Genomic DNA, 19,729 nt, shown 5'->3' with positions numbered 1-19,729 from the left:
AGGCACCATTAAAAAATTGTTACATCACGTTCCAAGATAATTTTTATATTATAAAAGTATAGACGTAAAAAATTGTTAAAAGTCTAATTGTTGTACGAGTCGCAGGACTATAAATTTCGTATTCATAAAATGCACTTTGTCATATAAAATGGAAATACCGTAAGTCAGAAAAATTAATTTAGATTTACAGTTAAAATGGCTTCGAGTGCAAAGGGTTAAAAGGGAAAGTTAGCACGCGAATTCGTCTCTATATCTCGCAGAATGTATTGCCAGTCTTCGAAATTAGAAATATTTAGTTGAAGTGTCTTTAGTTAAATTCATTTCGACACTGTGTACGACTTGACGACAGCAGCCTATACTGTGTTTAAAATTGCAAAAATTTATAAGAGAATTACAAAATAGTGAAAATATTGCAAGAGTTCAAGAGCACTTGTTATATTATTTTCAATTGATTAAAACTATTAAAAGAACAGATGCATTTTTATTTCACTCGTGTTTCATGCAATTAATGAACATTTTTATTTTGCATAGAGATCCGCCGTCTACTAACGATTATAGATATTCGTATTTCTTTAAAGACTGTTTAAAACTGTATTCCTTGAAAAACTATTTAAAAACGTATTTCTTTAAAAAGTATTCAAGAATATACTTTTTTAAAAACTATTTAGAAACGTGTTCCTTTAAAAACTTTTGGAAAATATATTTATTTAAAAACTGTTTAAAACTGTATTTCTTGAGAAACTATTTAAAAATGTATTTCTTTAAAAACTATTTAAAAACGTATTTATTTCTTCAAAAACTACTAAACGTATTTCTTCTCTATTGGATTATTTTCTCTCTTTTGAATACTCAGAAGTTTTTCCTTCTAGCATATAAGTTACAAAAACGAATCGACGCCGAGAGTCTCGCCAGAGTACCATTAGATAAACAATGATTTCATATGTATATAGAACAGAGTGCTCTTTGTCTTTAGGTGACGTTTTTGGTTTCGTCTTTGTGAATACTCTTCAGTCTCCTGGAGCAATCAGGAGAGTAAAGACCGTCCTTCCTCGTACATCAAATTAATAAACTAAAAGGGATAAGTTTAATTCACTGCGTTTTACTTTTATTTATCTACCCATTTCCAATATTCTCTTAATGATTTGAATCGATTGAAGGTAACATAGCAGTGTTCGTCAATGCTTCCAATATTTTCATATTGTTTCAAATGCACAAATTCATAAAAATCCGTAGTCGAGTTATAAAAGAAAGTTTTTTGACTCTCGATCTTTCCGATCGATGCGAAAAATTCTGCATGAAAATCAGGAGTCATATAACCAGCCGCAGAAATAATTGATCATCACCGAGCGACGTTAACCCTTTGCACTCGAGTGGTGAGTCTGAGGCACCATTGAAATTATTGTATCACGTTCTAATATCACTTTTATATCATCGAAGTTTAGATTATAAATATTATTAAAAGCATAACTGTTCTATAAATCAGGAGACTCAATTTCGTATGCATAAAATGCACTTTGTCATATAAAATGGAAATACCATAAGTCAGAAAGATTAATTTAGATTTACAGTTAAAATGACTTCGAGTGCAAAGGGTTGATAATTATTAAATATATATTTTCTATATATTTAATACATATTTTAATAATTTTGCGTTAGAGTTTATCGCGGAAACAATTTAAGTTAGCGTGCCGCTCGGAATACTTCAGGGGACAGGAAATTTCTGGTTAAGCGGCAGTGTCGAAGCTTCATAATCGCGTCGACGGTCGATTAATCGTCTAACTAGTTAACCCCGGTGGCAATAGTTAGCTTCGTCCCCAGGAGCTTAACGATCGATGCATGGTACTTACATCGGCCATGTTCTGGAATACCGGAGCAGCGATGAATACGACATACGGTGCGAATTCTGCCGTGCGTAACACTTTCAAGGCTTGTGGCTCGACGTCCAATATGGCCACCCTTCCCTCTTCATGGATTTTACGAATCGTTTCGAGTTTCGTTCCATACATAGCATCCTCGTGTGTGCCTGCCCAACGAAAAATATTATTTGTAGCAAACGATCGGACTAATTCGATTTACATATCATTCAAAACGACGATCTCACTTACCGTATTCTAGATATTCATTGGCTGTTATGTCAGCCATCATCTCTTCGTGCGATACGAAATAATAATTGCGACCATTTTCTTCGTCGTTCCGCGGAGGCCTCGTTGTATCTGCAACACGTTATTTAACATCGTTGTTAATTAATCATGTTCAACGTTTCAAACGTTGAAAGGAAAATGGGAAACAAAATATTTCGTCGACGGTGTTGTATCTCTGAATTAATGTTGTAAAAGACAGACGTTAGATTACGTTAGAATTATCGACATTATTAGATCAATTAGTGATCGATATAAATATGCAAGTAATGTGTACAAAATTTTAGATTTGTTTTTTTATGGATTTTATAAAAATGAAAAAGTCCATTTTTAATGGAAGAATAATTGCTATAGAAGCAGTTTGCAATAATATATTTCCTTGAACAAACTATTATTAAATAATTCAAGATTCTACGAATAATATATATATATATATATATACAATTATTATATAATATATATTATATAATAATTGTATATAATATATATATTATATATGTATTATGTATTGGATTGGCAAATAAGTAACTGCCGATTTCACAGTTATAGATGTCTCTCACTCCCATTTTTATGATATCCGTAAATGTTATATTATAAAATTATTATTATTATTATTATTATGTTATTTCTTATTATCCGTGAATGTTAGCAACTGGACAAAATTGAATGCAGCGGTCAAGGAAAAGCGACCACAATTGGTCAATCGTAAAGGTGTCATTTTCCACCAGGACAATGCTAGGCCGCACACGTTTTTGTCCACTCGGCAAAAATTGATGGATATTGGTTGGGAATTGATGTTACACCCATCATATAGCCCTGATCTCGCGCCATCGGATTACCACTTATTTCGATCCCTGGATAACTCCCTTCGTGGTAAAACTTTTAATGATGACGACGCTGTAAAATCTCACTTAGCTCAGTTTTTGGCCGAAAAGGATCAGACTTTCTACGAGCGTGGAATTTTCAAGTTGTCGGAGAGACGGCAAAAGGTCGTCGAACAAAATGGAAAATACATTACAGATTAAACTTCATTCCAAGTAAAAAGAAATTTGTTATTTCATTGAACAAATCGGCAATTACTTAGTTGCCAACCCAATACATTATATATGTATTAAATTAAATTATAGAATTGTTCTCACAACTGAGAAGTAATAGTCTAAAACAGCTAATAAAGTGTAATCTCGTAAGAGCAATTCAGCTGATTGCATATTTTCTATAAATTTAGAAAAATGATTGGTAAAATGCAGTATCTACTTACGTGGAATAGGATAGGCGTATTTGTCGGGATGTTTTGCGATGATCGTATTTTTTATATGCCGACGACCAACACCATGGGCTCCTAATAAGACTAGTGTTTTCCGCTGGAATGCAGGATCTGCGGAAAAATTTGTTGAAAATATTACAAAACAAACGCGAAAATGTAGTAGTTGAAAAAACGAACGACATTGCGTAGAAGCCGAGGGTTTCTCGAGTAACGATAGAAACGATGGTTGAACTTACAGGGTAGCTTAACGACCTCCTCGTAGGTGACCAGATCCAGCTGGTCAAACACTGCGTTGTGTTTTGCGAGATACTTATCCTTGTATTGCTTCTTTTTTCGGCCAAATATTGAGCAATTCACTGGAAAACGCGAACAATTCGTTAATTACATATATTTGGCAGGAGTCGAACGACGTCGAGACCGACCAAAACAAAAAATATTCTGCAGAGGAAACAGATCCTGGTCCCATTTTTTTTTGCGCGCCTCAAATCGATTCCCCGCAGATTTACTATAAAATGTATCATCGTTTATGCTGCATTACCAAAACAACAGAACTAAGGAACAAATTAAGAAACGAGTTCGAACTCATCGGAATCGTATTCAATCGATCAAATGCAACCGTGGAAACAATATTTCGTCTATTCGTTAGACAGCCATGAAACAATAAAGCTCGAATGTTACTCTTGAAATATCTCGATACGATTAAAATTTGTCTAACGCGCTATCATACATAGTTTCGCAGATCCGTGTTCTCTCTGACACGGTCTTACTCTACGTTACACGATCCCGTTCAATTGACTGATTCATCGATACTCTAGCAAAATTATTTACAGAAATATTTAACTGCAAAGAGAACAATGTATGCAAGCTGTTTTTGTAATATGGGAAGTATGTTGAAAAAATGGATTTCGGATCTCGAGGATTCTTAGCTTTCTGGTCATTAATAATCGCAAAAATTGCGACGTAATAATAATAATAATATTTTCGAGATTATAATTTTTACGAAATAGTACTAATATTTTTGCGAGATAATAATATTTACGAAATAATAATAATATTTAGTATATAATAATAATATTTGCGATATAATAATAATAATATTTACGAGATAATAATAATATTTACGAAATAATAATAATATTTAGTATGTAATAATAATATTTGCGATATAATAACAATAATATTTACGAGATAATAATAATATTTACGAAATAATAATAATATTTGCGATATAATAATAATAATATTTACGAGATAATAATAATATTTACGAAATAATAATAATATTTGCGATATAATAATAATAATTGCGACACAACAATAGTAAATTTTCATCGAAACCGTAGAATTCCGAGTAAGTTATGAAGTCCATTTTTACAACATTTTCCGCACATTAACACGTTAACTACCACGGACCAATGGTCAACCTTCACGGTACAATAAACGCACAACTTCACAGCGTACAATCAATATAAAATAGTCATCGTTAAAAATGCAGAATTTTCGTACGATAGATTTAACGAGGTGTATGCCAGCGTGAACGGGGATGAATTCGACAGTGAACGTGTTAAGGCAACCCTGCGTATAACCAGAAAGTCGATTAGAAATAGATAAAGAATAGATTTCCGGCGATATAAAAATTATTCCGTGAACATGTACAGATGAGAACAAAACAGAGGAAGTAATATCTGTATCGTATTAATTAATATACGTATGTAATATTGCTATGGACATTCATAACGCACGTTCCTTTTAACTCGACCAAAGTGTGACGTGTGATATACATCTGTACACAGGGTGTTTCATTAACTTCCGCACACGTATTTCCGATCGCTTCTTTTGATCTGACGAAAACATGTTTCGTACAAATATTTATTGGTTTCCTGTCGGCTACGTAATGAAATGCTCAATTTAAGAAAATTGTTATTATCTCGATAAAAAAATCTAGATAGCCTTCATTTCTTAAAAATGGAACTGCCTATTCTCTTTGCTTCATATCATTATAGTTCGTATTAAGATTAATTCAACGAACCGCTATAGCACGACCTTTGGACGCATGCGGTAACACAGACCGAAATGTGCTAATTGCTGTTACAACTAGAACATAGATTCCACTGTGAACGTAGATTGTAACATGATTTTGTCGCCAGTTAACCCATATCGTTTGTGAGAGATTACAAATGTTCCACGGAATTATTGTTGTATCTATCATTCTATATTATTTGAATTTACGTGGCGATCATTTTATGTATAATAACAAACTTATCGATCCACCGATTGATGTATCTTAAAATAAAGTAATTTTCATCTTTGACAAGTTTCAACTGTTCGAACTCGATAATTTCTCAGTTCGTGCTCATCCGAAGATCATGTTACAGCATGTCGTTGAATTCGTCTTGGCACGAACTACAATAATATGAAATAAAGAATATGCAATGCCATTTTAAAAAAAAAGAAACTTGAAGGCGATCTCGATTTTGTATTAAAAAAATAACAATTTCGTTGAATTCAATATTTTATCATGTAGCCAACAGAAAATCGATAAACTTCTGTTGGAAACATTTTTTTGTCAGATCGACAGATGTGTTCAAAAAATGTGTGCGAACGTTAAGGAAACACCCTGCGTAATATACGAAATAATAATAATAATAATAATAACAATAACAATAATAATATATATTATTTTATCCTGCACACATGTAAAAATATCATCGTTATTTTTGCCAATATAAAGAAACGTGTCAAGACTGCTTTGCTTAGTTCAAAGCTAAGAATACTGTGATTCATGAATTTTTCTCTCAAGGTCACTTTTCCCCAAGTATTGAAGGCGACATAAATTGATTACTTATGAAAAACAGCAATTTCTAAATTTCTTGATTGCCTTCAAAATCGCGTGATTTTCCATTCAAGGTTATTTAAAGGTCACCGTGTCAGAGGTCGTTGTGTTCGTCTCGATGTGCACCACAGTGCTGCGCTATAAAAAGTAGTAGTCAATGTGCAAAGAAATATGCGATGACCTTCAATGCTTATCAAAAAAGACCTTGGAGGAAAAGAGACACGAGTCATAATATTTTTCGCTTTGAACTAAACAAAGTTCTCCTGACGCATCTTTTTATATCTGTAAATCTAATGGAGATATATTAATGTGCAGGGCAAAATAAATATCCTATATATATACAGGGTGTTCGAAAATAACCCATTCAATATTTATATGGTACATAGTATACAGTGAACTGAGTAAAAAAACTTTACTAAATATAGGTCGAAAGGTCGTCCGTTTCTGAGATATAAACATTTTTGTTTGCTAGTATCATGATTGACTTACTTATGGGGACATTTAAAAAGCCTAGCGTATTCCTCGCCGATAAATGACTTAGAAGAATTACGTAACCGAATCCACCATGCTTGTCAAACAATTCAATAGAAACGTAGAATCTTCGAGAGAGTTCGCGACTCTGCGACAAGAAGGTGCAAAGCGTGTGTAGAAATCGAAGGTGGACACGTGGAAAAGCTTTTGTAAACATCGAAAATTCGGTAGTAAGTCGATCGTGATATTAGCAAACAAAAATGTTTATATCTCAGAAACGGTTGATCTTTCGACCTATGTTTACTAAAGCTTCTTTACTCGGTACAATGTATCCTATATACCGTATAAATATTGAACGGTTTTTTATTAACACCCTGTATATACAGGATGTCCCAGGTTTTAATGTTGAAACTTTGTTAGTGTATTCTATGGCACAAAGTAAGAAAAAAATGTTATGTAAACATAGGTCATACAGAGCTTTATTAAGAAGTTATAACAAAAATTCAGAATAAGAATAGTAATCAACTTGCTGTTACTGCGAGCATTGGCTTGAATAGATCAGCACATGCCGTGTGTTTATGTAAACTGTGTTTATTAATACATTTCGAAATGTATTAATAACCGTTGTTGACAATACATGATTGACATCGATCGAAGATCTTTTTTTATTTTTTATTTTTATTTTTAGTTGATTACTATTCCTATTCTGAATTTTTGTTATAACTTCTTAATAAAGCTCTATATGACCTATGTTTACATAACATTTTTCCCATACTTTGTGCCATAGAATACACTGACAAAGTTTGAACATTAAAAAACCTGGGACACCCTGTATAATATATATTCAAACACTTAGCAGTCTCTATGCTAGTCAGCATCCTCCTCGGAAACGTTCGAACAATTAGCATTGTACGCGCAATAGAAGTATAAAGAGCTACTATCCGTAGAATGTCAATCTCCGTGTAAGCGTATTCTTGTCTAAATGGTAAAAGAGATTTCATTCAAGTCAGCCAGTTTACATAGAAGCCATAACCATAAGGAGGGAAGTGGGATTCCCACAGTGAGATGGGCGTTCCAGCAGGTCACAAGATAAAAGAAGAGGACTACCGGGTAGTCTAATGCGTAGACCTTGAAAATTGGTGTCGCGATCACCAGCACGACCATGATGACGTTGAACGAGCCCGCGATTAGTACGACTGAAAATCGTTTTGCAAATGAAAAGCTCCATCGTTAATATCAATGAAACGTGTAATCGACGCTAGGCTTGCCCGTTCAAATTTTATTATTTTCCCTATTACAGAGATTTTAAAGATACATCCGCGAACAAATTATTTAACAGATTCGTTTCCTCTAGACAAATCCTGCAATAACAATCGCTAAAAGTCCGTATAAATATATTATTGCTGATTTTATAAAGTAATATAAAATAATCGTACATTTAATGTTAACACTCGAACGACGGACATTTTTGACAAAAATATAATTCAGTGCACTTAGGATTATGTGAATGTTGAAATCAGTGGCAAAATAACTGTGAATAAATTAATAACAGAATTAAAGTAACTTTACACTAGATAGTTAAATAAAAATATTTGTACTGAATTTTTAATTTAATTATATTTTTAGCTCATACATATATATTTTGATTTGTCCAACACGTTTCAAACTGTGGGTCCAAATGGACCCGAGGATTAATATTGATTCCTAAATTTCAGTTTTTAATGTAACTATTTTTTTAGCATATATATATATATACTTTGATTTGTCAAAAACGTTTCAATCTGTGGGTACAAATGGACCCGAGGATTAATATTGATTCGTAAATTTCAATTTTTAATTTAACTATTCTTTTAGCACATATATATTTTGATTTGTCAAAAACGTTTCAAACTGTGGGTCCAAATGGACCCGAGGATTAATATTGATTCGTAAATTTCAATTTTTAATTTAACTATTCTTTTAGCACATATATATTTTGATTTGTCAAAAACGTTTCAAACTGCGGGCCCAAATGGACCCAAGCGCCACTGTCCGAGGTTATATTATAATATAACACTATATATATATATAGCGTTAGGAAAACTATCTCTATAACGGAGTTTCGCGGACCAGAGCTACCGCGATATCGATTCAGGATCCAGTTCTCGTTCGAACGTTCATCATGATGACGCTGTGACGATGTGCTTGCGAGTGGAATCGTGTGAAACAAGCGTAGGTGCATGAAACGTAGCGAGAGCATGCATCGAAGCACGCCGCGAGAAAACATGTTTTGTGTCGCGCGAAGAGTATCCTGCTGCACAGAATGATTATAGTTAAGCAAAGAGACTCTACCGCTTCGCCGATGTTCACGAACAACAAAGTGTTCAAGATCTGTCTACGGAGAACGGCGTGTCCCGAGATAATTGCCATGGAAAATTCTGTCTCTCAGTTTGTCGTTGATCTCTTTGCGTTACCTCGTCTCGATTACTAATTGAGAAACTGTCGTCAGCTCGGTCTTAACATGGACGATTGCTTAGTGAAAATGACTGGTCGGTTGCGTTCTGCAAGATACGGGCACAGCTTCCATCGTGAACTGAATGTGGCATAAATATTGTTAACAGAGTTGGACAAATTTCATTTCAAGTAATGAATAACAAATTGCACGTTATATATTATAATAATTATATATTTTTATTATTATTATATATTATAATAATTATACATTATATTGCAAGTTAATATAATGTATGATAATATTCGAAATATATGTATAATAATATTATATATAAGGTGTCCCAAAATTATGTTATTTCCGGGAAATAAAGGGTTCCTGAGGTTATTTGAAGTAATTCTTTCCTTATCGAAAATGCAATCCGCGACTATGTTCACGAGTTATTAACGAAAAACACTGACCAATGAGACGGGAGCTCTGGTGGTGCAAAGCGGCCACTCATTGGCTCGGTCGCCTCACGCATGCCGAGCTCGCCTCTTATTGGTCACTGTTTTTCGTGAATAACTCGTAAACAAAGCCGCGGATTGCATTTTTGCTAAGGAAAAAGTTACTTCAAATGATCTTAGGAACCCATTTACCGGAAGTGACATAATTTTGAAACACCCTGTATATATATATATATATATATATATATATATATATATATTAATTTTGAAATATATATATTTCGAACTGAATGCTTCATTGGTAAATAATTTATTCGATATAACAATCGTTTATTATTTCCTATTTACAAAAAAAAAAAGTTACTTTTTATTCGGATTTTAGAGTCAAAATACTTAAATCCTTTGAAACTTTAAATTCCGATGTGTCTTGCAAGTTGCGACGAAAGTTGTGCCCGCGTTATAGTGAGTCAATCTGTACATTGATATTATCAGCTACTGCAGGATGAAAATGTTGGTCAACTGTCGCGCTGGCATTTGGCACAATACTCCACCAGCATTTTATTTAGAGGTCTATCGGGATCTCTAATGTCCGCGGATCGTTAATGTTACCAAGGTACACCGTCCGATCGAGCTCGTTCCAATTCGATGATCGGATGATAACCGTAATTCAGAAAATCCGGGGATCGTCGATCTTTGCTGTGTGTCACGTGTAAGAAGCCAGTTTACTCGCGCGAGACGATCGACAGGAAACATAGTGCAATGACACCCCCGCAGTTGTACGCGCGATTCTGCAGCAGCGGCGAACGTTTCGAACCGTGTTATGTGTAACATGCCCAAACAATCATTCTTAACGTTCAATATCAATTAACCAATTTCTATGCACAGAACTGTAACAGAAGCTCGCACAGTGAAACACAATAATTTTACCCAAACAAAACGCTATTGTCTGCGAGTACACCTCGTCCGACTGCTTCAAACGTCGCGATTTCCATTTTTCAGCAGAGATTTTACGACGACGTGCGACACCTGGCAACATGCATTCGATCGGACCGATCAAGCTTATTTGTTCAAATAATCATTTGTTTACTTATTTGTTTAAGTTAAAGTGCCGGTTACGGAAAGCTTTTCAGGAATTATGAGATTACCATCGACTTTATTACAATTAAAAGTATTTATTGTTAAATATATTTTTACTACTTTTTCTAGATAACGTACCGAAATTATATTTGCTTAATATTTATTTAATGCGAATAGAAAATAATACGAGTGAAATGATGAAGTACGAGCATGTACCTATTAAGGAACACCGTTGTCATATTACGTTCCCGTATCTCAAAAAGCAACATATTCATAAATAATCTTAACTACAAGAGCATCGATATTATTATATATTTTAATTTGAGCAGAAAGCGTTTAAGTGAATAATTCATTTTCTCTTTCATTCTTTTATATCTGTTAGTAATAAAACAAACTTGTATACTATAAACTATATAACATCGACGTTATAAATTTAATCCAAAGTGTAAAATTACATTTTCTCATTTTTCATTCTTCTGTTCTATTCTCGAGCATTTTTTTGCTTGCTGCAACTATTATTTTTCTCCTCAGTTACCTGTTGAATTCACGATTCTTTCATTCGACTTACGCAATTCTTTCCTTTCTTTATTTGAAATTAAAGTCACGATTGAGGCAGCGTTTCGTAGTAGGTACTTTTACCTTATTAAAGATCTTTCTCAGTAACCATTCATGCGATGTTAATGCAAACGCGCACACGTTCGTTTGTTTCACAAGCAACATTTATTTGCAAATCCCTATTATCATCCTCATCGTTCGAAAGTATTACCATGTTACTTCGATTTTGTATAATTTTCTGTATAATATCGTCAACTCTTTCGTCATAATTGCACAATACATAAACCGTTGAAAGTAATAATAATGTAAATAAGCAAAAAATAATTTCTGAATAATCAAAGATGAACTGAAAATCCTATAAAACCCAATAACATAAAACATTGTTTTAACTCTTTCATGTAAGCCATTTCCAAGTTTCGATTTAAAACGATAAAAAACAAAAAATATTAAATTAAATATGATTTAATAATATTAAATCACTCTAGCAAAGAATTGAACGGCTCATATATTTACGTTTTGAATTAACGAAGAAATTACTGTTTGAACAATGACAATCACGAGTCCGGTTAAATATTTGTTGCCAGGTATAGCGTCGCGCGTAGCGTTCGCAGGAAAATAAGTCAGGTCTGACTTGGAAGGGGTCGGGATAGATGACGCATGCGCCGGGAGTCGCGCACAGCGGCGCGGCGCGTCTACCGAGTGAATCTTATAATTCTGAACTACGATCGCGACGCGACTGGCGCCTCTGTGCTTGTAGTTCAGGATTATAATCAATGTTGTCAGACATCATGTTTTTTCAGTGCTTTTCGTAGCGGAGAGGACACTGTAGTGCTGCTGGCTAACTGCGGCACTGCGAAAAGCGCTAAAGAAGCATTCTGCCCAACAACACTAATTATTAGACGGCTGATTTGCATGCAAAATCAAAATTTTTTGCATCAATCGCAAGAGATTGGAGAGCCAGATAGACATTTCGTTCTCTCTTTCATAATTTCAATCGGTTGTAACAAGTGCATTGATATTTTTCAATCATCTCAACTTTTTCACTGTCTTAAGTTACACCTTCTCACTTTTGTCATAATTGCATCAAATCCACGGTCTACTCATTATAATGTACACGCGTCAAGCGTGTCACTTTTCCGTACGAGACTCGCGGCGCATGCGTCATTTATCCCCACTCCACCGAAGTCAGAACTGACTTACTTTCCTGCGAACGCGGGGCGCGCGTCGAAAATATTCTTCGTGTCACTTCTAACACGGGGACGACAATGGGGTGCCAAGAGAGCGGAAACTGGGATGCATACAATTAGGGAAGCATCATTGACTATGCCAAGTCCAGACGATTCGTGACGATGAAGCAAGGGGTCCCAGATGCTTGACCGCTCTTGGAATTTCTAATCAAGGACAGCGGCGTCGATTGGTGTCTAGCGTGTTCAGTGACTCGGAAATTAATTTATACAAATTCATAAGAGAGATTCATTCGTTTAAGTTTGTAGCAGAAATAGAAATGTGCTGTGGACTGGTGGGGGAAAGACTCACAAATGGGATTGGATGATCCCATTAGATAGCCAACGGAGCCCATTTGCGAGGTCCCCCCACCACCACTCTACAGCAAATCCCCATTTTCACTATAAATTTGAATCAATAAATTACTCTTATAAATGTATATTAATTAATTTCTCATACGAATTTATATAAACTAATTTCTCTTATGAATTTATATAAATTAATTTTCACGCGTGTATCGGGCGCGCGGATGGGTAATTCCGCCACTTCCACTTTCCTGAAAGAAAATCTCGAAGCGGTCAGTCGTCTGAGACCCCTGCGATGAAGTGACGTCGAATGATTTCACGCTGTCGACGAGTCTTCTCTCATGTTTCTTTTTTTTTTCTTTTTCATTCGTTGTTGATCGCTTGCGGTTGGCTCGCGCGTTCCCGGTCATTGCGTTTTGTTTTTCATTCAGAGAGTGGATGACACCAAAGTCGTTCCTGTATTATTGGTTTCAGCTACAGTAAAGCGTTCCTCGGAACTCCCGTCACAAAATTAATGCGTGCATCGAAAGCACGGAACGAGTATTTTGTACTTCATGCGGACTACACGGTTCTACGTGACTCTACGCACTGTATACCTGAAGGCAGAGTCATACCTGTCGAACCGTCGCAGCCTTCGGTGTGAGAAGAACATCCTCCTTCTCCTTCAGCATCTAGCCCCGCACAACACACAACACAACAAGTGTATCACTGCAGCTAATTATTTGATCCCAGGGCTACCGTACCGTTCTTTCGCTACCCACGTGATATCTAACCCCCCCTTCTTTGACCAAATTCTTCTTTTCAACTTCCGAATCGTAAGCGCGACCACTAATCGCAAGAATTAATCGCGAACATTTCACTCCTTCTTCCGATTCAGTCTTTTCTTTTTTCAACTGGACGTAACAAATAGGGTAGCGGAGCCGGTTACTGTGAGGTGGCTTTGGTTTGTTCTCGGGCATAATGAATTTTATATTCATCGAGTTAGACGTGCTAAATTTGTTTGTTCTTTTATTTCGTTTATTTTTGAGTGAACAAAAATTAATGTGGCTTATTCGATCATTGTGAAATTAATGGCATTTTTATTAATTGTATTTTATCGAACAAGACGTGTTACATTTTTTCATTCAAAAATATACGAAATAAGAGGATGAGAAAAGATATGAATATGTTCTACTCGATGAATGTAAAATGAATTACACCCGAATTAATTAAAATTAATTGGATACCCCACGGTGATCGGCTCCACCTCCCTACATCGAAAATATTGTTATCATTTTTGAAAATTCTATTGTCGTGTATGAAATTGAATTTTTGCAGCAAAAGTTCCATATTCCATCGACAATCGATGATTATTTCATGGTTCATGCGTGTAGTTTATTCGAACAATGATATGACACTACTACCCCTGGGAAAAAAGTATTCGGTCATCTTTTAAAATGCAATAACTTTTTAAAACTGCACCAAATGACTGTTTTATAAATGTTATAATATGTTATAAATGTTAGAGGGATTAGTTTACGGTACAATGACTAAAATATCGTTTTTAAATTTTGCCATTATTTGGAGGGACGAAAAGAATCTTCAAAAATTCATGTCTCTTCACAAACAATTAAAGATGGCGAGAATCGCAGTTTTTCACGAAATGCAACCAAAATTACCATATTTGTATATCTCTACTTTCTATGAATTCTAACATGGAAATATACGAATACAACGTTTTCTTGAGTTTTCGCTTAAATATCGCTGTAATAAGTCACCGAGATCTGCAAAATTAATTTTTTAAATTTTCATCGTAGGCTCAGATGATGAAGTTGGAAAATCATTCCAAGTAACAGCAAAATTAAACAAAAAAAAAACATTTCATTCATTCTACAGTAAACTAGTCTCTCCAACAGCTTCAAAAAATTCAAGTCACACAGACCAGTTTGAAAAAAAATGTACAACAATTTAAAAAGTGTCCGAACACCATTTTTCCAGGGTCTGTAAAAGTTCGAAGAACATATCAGGGTATAGTCTAGCTCGTCATTCTATATACAACGTTCTAAACGATTGTTAAACGAAATTACTAGATCGTAATGTAATCATTCAATCGTTAAATAAAAGAAACAGAAAACAAACACAAACGGAAACGCTAGTTCACAAACACTTTCAACGTTCTCTAGAACGATTAACGAACCAAGGAGTCGATTATGAACGCATTCATCTGAAATAGAAATGACAATGACGTTTCGTGAGCATCTTAATTTTTAAGCTCTTAACTTACCCGAACAAAATTGTACGTCTACGGCGAAAGAAAGCGTACAAGATACGAATGATTCGACGTTCTCGATTTTCTCGAAAATGGAACCGCGAATTCGACGGAAGGCCGGATCGATTTTCCAATCGTTTCTCGCGCGGCCACGATTACGCGAAGTTTCGCTCGTCCCTTATCGAAAAAGGAAAATTGGTTTTCCGCGCGAGCACGGTAAAAAATGACTGACATCAAACGATACTACATGCTTCATTGACAACCTGCGCACAGCTAATAACACATACATGACATCATGTTCACCAGCACATTCGTTTCATGACAGTAGCGAGAATAGTGGAGACAAATCGAAGAATTAAACGTGATAGGTATTGAGAAATGGATCGATAAGGCAATGGTATTTAAACGCGAAATATTTCTTTTTTTTTTCTTTTCCTCAGACATCGTTTTGACCGTTCGATACAATGCGATCTGCTGGAACCTATGATTTACCCTAAACGTTCGATCTTACGCTACAAGTCAATCAAAAGGACGATATACTCTCTTTTCCTGGTGGCATTGTTATGGATACACAGGGTGCGCCCGTTCAGTTCGTCACCATTTTTCAGACGTTTTCGGTAGTGCAATTAAAATATATTTCAGACGAAATTTGATCGTTGCTTGGTATAGGCTACGTATTCTTATATTCTTAAATTTCGAAAAATGCTCTTTACGTGAAAATGTCAATGTCATCTTTGTACAAAATTATAATTTTAGATTCCTCTCAAAGATTATTAAAATTTAAAACGTAATTTAAATTATATATTAAAATTCATTAGCATTAAAAACTTGGAATTTTATTACGGTTTAAATTGAAAATTTACTACAATTTAAATTAAAAATGTATTATACAATTTGAATTGAAAATTTAGTGCAATTTAAATTAAAAATGTATTACAATTTAAATTAAAAATGTATTACGATTTGAATTGAAAATTTAGCACTATTTAAATGAAAAATTTATTAGAATTTAAATGAAAAATTTAATACTACTTAAATTAGAAATGTATTACGATTTAAATTAAAAATTTATTACGATTCAAATTTCTATAAAAATTCACTACAATTAAAATTTCTATTAAATTATATTATACATTATATTATATTATATATTATTATATTATCATTTATATTAATATTTTTTAAATGACACCATATGCTTTCGACATCTTAGCGTGTCATACTATGACTTTACAATGACCTCAAACTTGAAAATTTCGCGCAAACGTAATTTTAATCTTCTACAAATTACATTATGTTAACACCGATGACCTTGATAATTCCGAAAAAGTGATCTTGGGAAAGAAATAATCTTGCCAGGTATTGTAATATAATACGAATAAAAACAACAAGTGCATGTGATAACATAAACCGAGACGCCCTAATTACAACGACAACGAAAAGTCTAATTACAAAGAGCGGAGCTCTTTATTCTAAAAGAAGGTTCTCAAGTTAAAGTGACCTTGATATTTTTACGCAAAAAATAATTTTTCCAGAGTCAAGAATATGCGAACAAGTGGTCGACCAAGATAAAATTTTCTTTCGAATATTATTTGCATTTTTTTTTTAATTGCACTTTTTTCCAATGCATTCTTTTTTTTAATTGCACTATCGGAAATGCGTAGAAAACGGCGATAAGAATGTACGGGCATACCATGTATGTATATCGTGAAAAGTTAGCCTGGTGATCTTCACTGGAATACCTTTGGCATTGGAAAAATGAAACGAGCGAATGACCAAAGACGAACACAATTTGGAAATGCGACCAAACGTAATCTGATGCATACTCTGCTAGTCTGCTTCGTATATTGAACGAATATCGCTGTCCTCGACGACACAGGGGGGCGGGGGGGGGGGAGTGTTACTTTAATGCAGTTCTATCCAATTTCATTCCCATATCCTGGAAATTTTTGGTGATACTTCGAAATGCACTCCAATGTAAAGCAATGCATCCTCGTTGCATATGGTAATCGAATCATTTGTTCTTTTCAATCTCTACTTTTACCAACGTGTTTTTTCAATCGACAATTTTAATTTTAATTGATAATTATTTTCCATGTTCAATCGCTGTTAATAAATTTCACGTACAGTGATTATAAAGTTGATTTGACAAAAATAGCGTTAAGAGAGAATAATCCTTGTGATCGCATCATTGCATATTTGAAACTGTGCATAAATCTATATGTAATTTCCAATTTATACGTTTTAAATGATTTCATAACTTTGATTGCACTATTATATGGCAGTTAGTGGTTATATAGCAATTAGTTGCGCGGTGCAAACATATATTTTTATCGTACGATCTTTCGGTCGATAAATAAGCAACAAATTACAGCACTTGTATTGACCACGGAATAACTAAACAAAATTGTTCAGATGGAGTTGTTTTATCAAAAAAGAAAAAAATTCACATTTTTCTTTCGTCTCTCATTTTGTTAAATAATTTCTCATTTTGTTAAATTCATTTGCACGTCACCTTGTAACAAAAATAACGCTTTGCATTATTGGTGGCATTCTTATTTTTTTTTTACAGCTAATTTCCAAAATCCTCGTTTATCTCAATTTTATAGAAAACTTCATTATCCATCCATATAATAATCTCCATTCAGATTCATTTGAAAACTGCACTTTCAGATGCACATTTTCAAGATCAATGATTTATAAATACAGATTAAGAAACATCTCGCAGAATAAATGTATTCTTCTGCGTGAAGCATTCATTCTCGAGCAATAAATTCGACATCTTGAAAACGGAAGCGCCTCGGAATGTTTTCAATTCCCTGGAGACCGTACAAAGCTTGCCGACGTCTGGGAAATGTCACGACGCTAACCGTACGCAACGAGACTGCACTACCAACACGGATCTCCGGCGGCAAATAGATCAAAGGGATCTCGTCGACGGCCACTTTCCAGAAAGACAGTGTCACCGTGAATCACGCCGCTCGGTCTCGACGCACAGCGGTACAGAAGCCCGAGATCATGGTCAAAACCCCAAAAATTCAAATTGTCGGCGACGAGATTTTAGCTTACTTATTTATCTTTAACGACGCCCCTATAGACCGGGATAAACGGAATGAGCCATAATTTTATACCCGAGTAACAATTGCATTTCGAACCTCGACTTTGTTCTGCAATCATTTCTCGCGAGCATGAGCGACACTGCGAAGTGCAAAGTGTAAAGCTCAAGTCTTCTTGTGGAAGGCGTTATTTTTTGGTTCTGTAAAATGGATATTGTTCCTGGTGGTAAATACAATATTCTAGCGCAAACGTATCAATAATCGTTAACTGTTGCATTTGTAAACCGATAAATTGTAGATTCAAATTATATGAGAGGAAATGTTAATGCATTTATTGGAAAGTTATGGCCGTAACTTTCTGCCGTTGAACTTACTGCAGCGATAGTTTATACTTTTATCTTGCTGTCGTTAAAAAATTGGCTAGATCGAGTCGCACATTTATCCATTATAACTATTTTTGATGCGACAACGTATAATGCACTGGCTCACGAAAGTACATATTTAAAACGGAATAACTTTTTTCAAAATCGTGCCGAATTATTGAAATTGTTGCGAGATGTTCGCGAGAGACCACATTATTGGACAACGTCGAAAATTATATTGGAAAAGTTGCAAAGTAAAGAGCAAATGTTTCTGATAGTTAGGGGACATTTAAATAACGACACCGGTTCGATAATTAAACACTTGAAATGCGAAATATTTGCAGAAAAAGGATGCGTCATCGACATCGACGATGATGGGATGGGGACGATGAAGAAATAATTTCCATCGCTGACGGTGAAATGTTTTTTGAAATTTGAAATTCAAATTCGCAATCAGCGGCGATGAAAACCTTTGCATACAAATTTTCGATTAAATCCGTCAATGTCTTACACTTCGACCATGATTTCGGGCTTCTGTGTCGTTCTCACGCAAGAAGAAAGCACCTATGTGTTTACATTTCTCCTGTTAGTAGCTGCGGCAGCTATTAACCCTTTGCACTCGAAGCCATTTCAACTGCAAATCTAAATTAACTTTTCTGACTTATAGTATTTCCATTTTATACGACAAAGTGTATTTCATGCATATGAAATTGAGTCTTGTGACTCATACAACAGTTAGGCTTTTAACAATCTTTTTATATGTAAGCCAAAGCTTACATATAAATTATTATTAGTATTATCAAAATAATACAAATATTATATTGGAACGTGATGTAATAATTTTAATGGTACCTCAGAGTCACCACTCGAGTGCAAAGGGTTAAGAAGGGGAATGTAAACACAAAGATGATTTCTTCTCGCGCGAGAATACAGTAAATTCTCTCAAATAGTCCCTCAGCTTGGAATCGAGAAATGGACAACTTGGGAAGACCAGACACGATTCTTCGATCCTCGTGGCTCGCCTTTATAGTTGCCGACGTCTTGCGAGAGAGAGAGAGAGAGAGAGAGAGAGAGAGAGAGAGAGAGAGAGCGAAAATCGGGACAGTCGACAAACTTAAAAGCCAACGGCCAGCATATCGGTTTACATTAACACGAATACAAAATAACGCTGGAATAAAACCGGTGCCTTAACTTTTTCATTTCCAATCTTTTATAGATGAAAATTTTCTTACCATATTGATCAGATTCTTCCAATTAAAATGAGACCGAACACGACACGCTGTGGACCGTATTTATTCAATTACATCGCGATTAATTTT

The 19,729-nt window shown here is 34.7% G+C and overlaps 1 protein-coding gene across 9 annotated transcripts in view; it reads right to left on the bottom strand.

Moving 5' to 3' along the window:
* CASK (peripheral plasma membrane protein CASK) overlaps nt 1–19,729 on the bottom strand; it is a 599,783-nt gene that overhangs the window by 7,033 nt on the left and 573,021 nt on the right. For 7 of the 9 annotated variants that reach the window (XM_076526056.1, XM_076526057.1, XM_076526055.1 and 4 more), the window contains 5 exons: nt 13,359–13,415; nt 3,639–3,758; nt 3,397–3,513; nt 2,106–2,213; nt 1,848–2,023 (listed from right to left, as the gene is read on the bottom strand). In XM_076526056.1, coding sequence (XP_076382171.1) covers nt 1,848–2,023; nt 2,106–2,213; nt 3,397–3,513; nt 3,639–3,758; nt 13,359–13,415 — 578 coding nt within the window. The remainder of the gene's footprint in view (nt 1–1,847; nt 2,024–2,105; nt 2,214–3,396; nt 3,514–3,638; nt 3,759–13,358; nt 13,416–19,729) is intronic. The other 2 variants (XM_076526060.1, XM_076526061.1) reach the window with 1 other exon arrangement.

The sequence above is a fragment of the Megalopta genalis genome, chromosome 13 (assembly GCF_051020955.1).
Source record: "Megalopta genalis isolate 19385.01 chromosome 13, iyMegGena1_principal, whole genome shotgun sequence".
Taxonomy (NCBI): Eukaryota; Metazoa; Arthropoda; class Insecta; order Hymenoptera; family Halictidae; genus Megalopta; species Megalopta genalis.
This window is presented reverse-complemented; position numbering and strand designations above follow the sequence as displayed.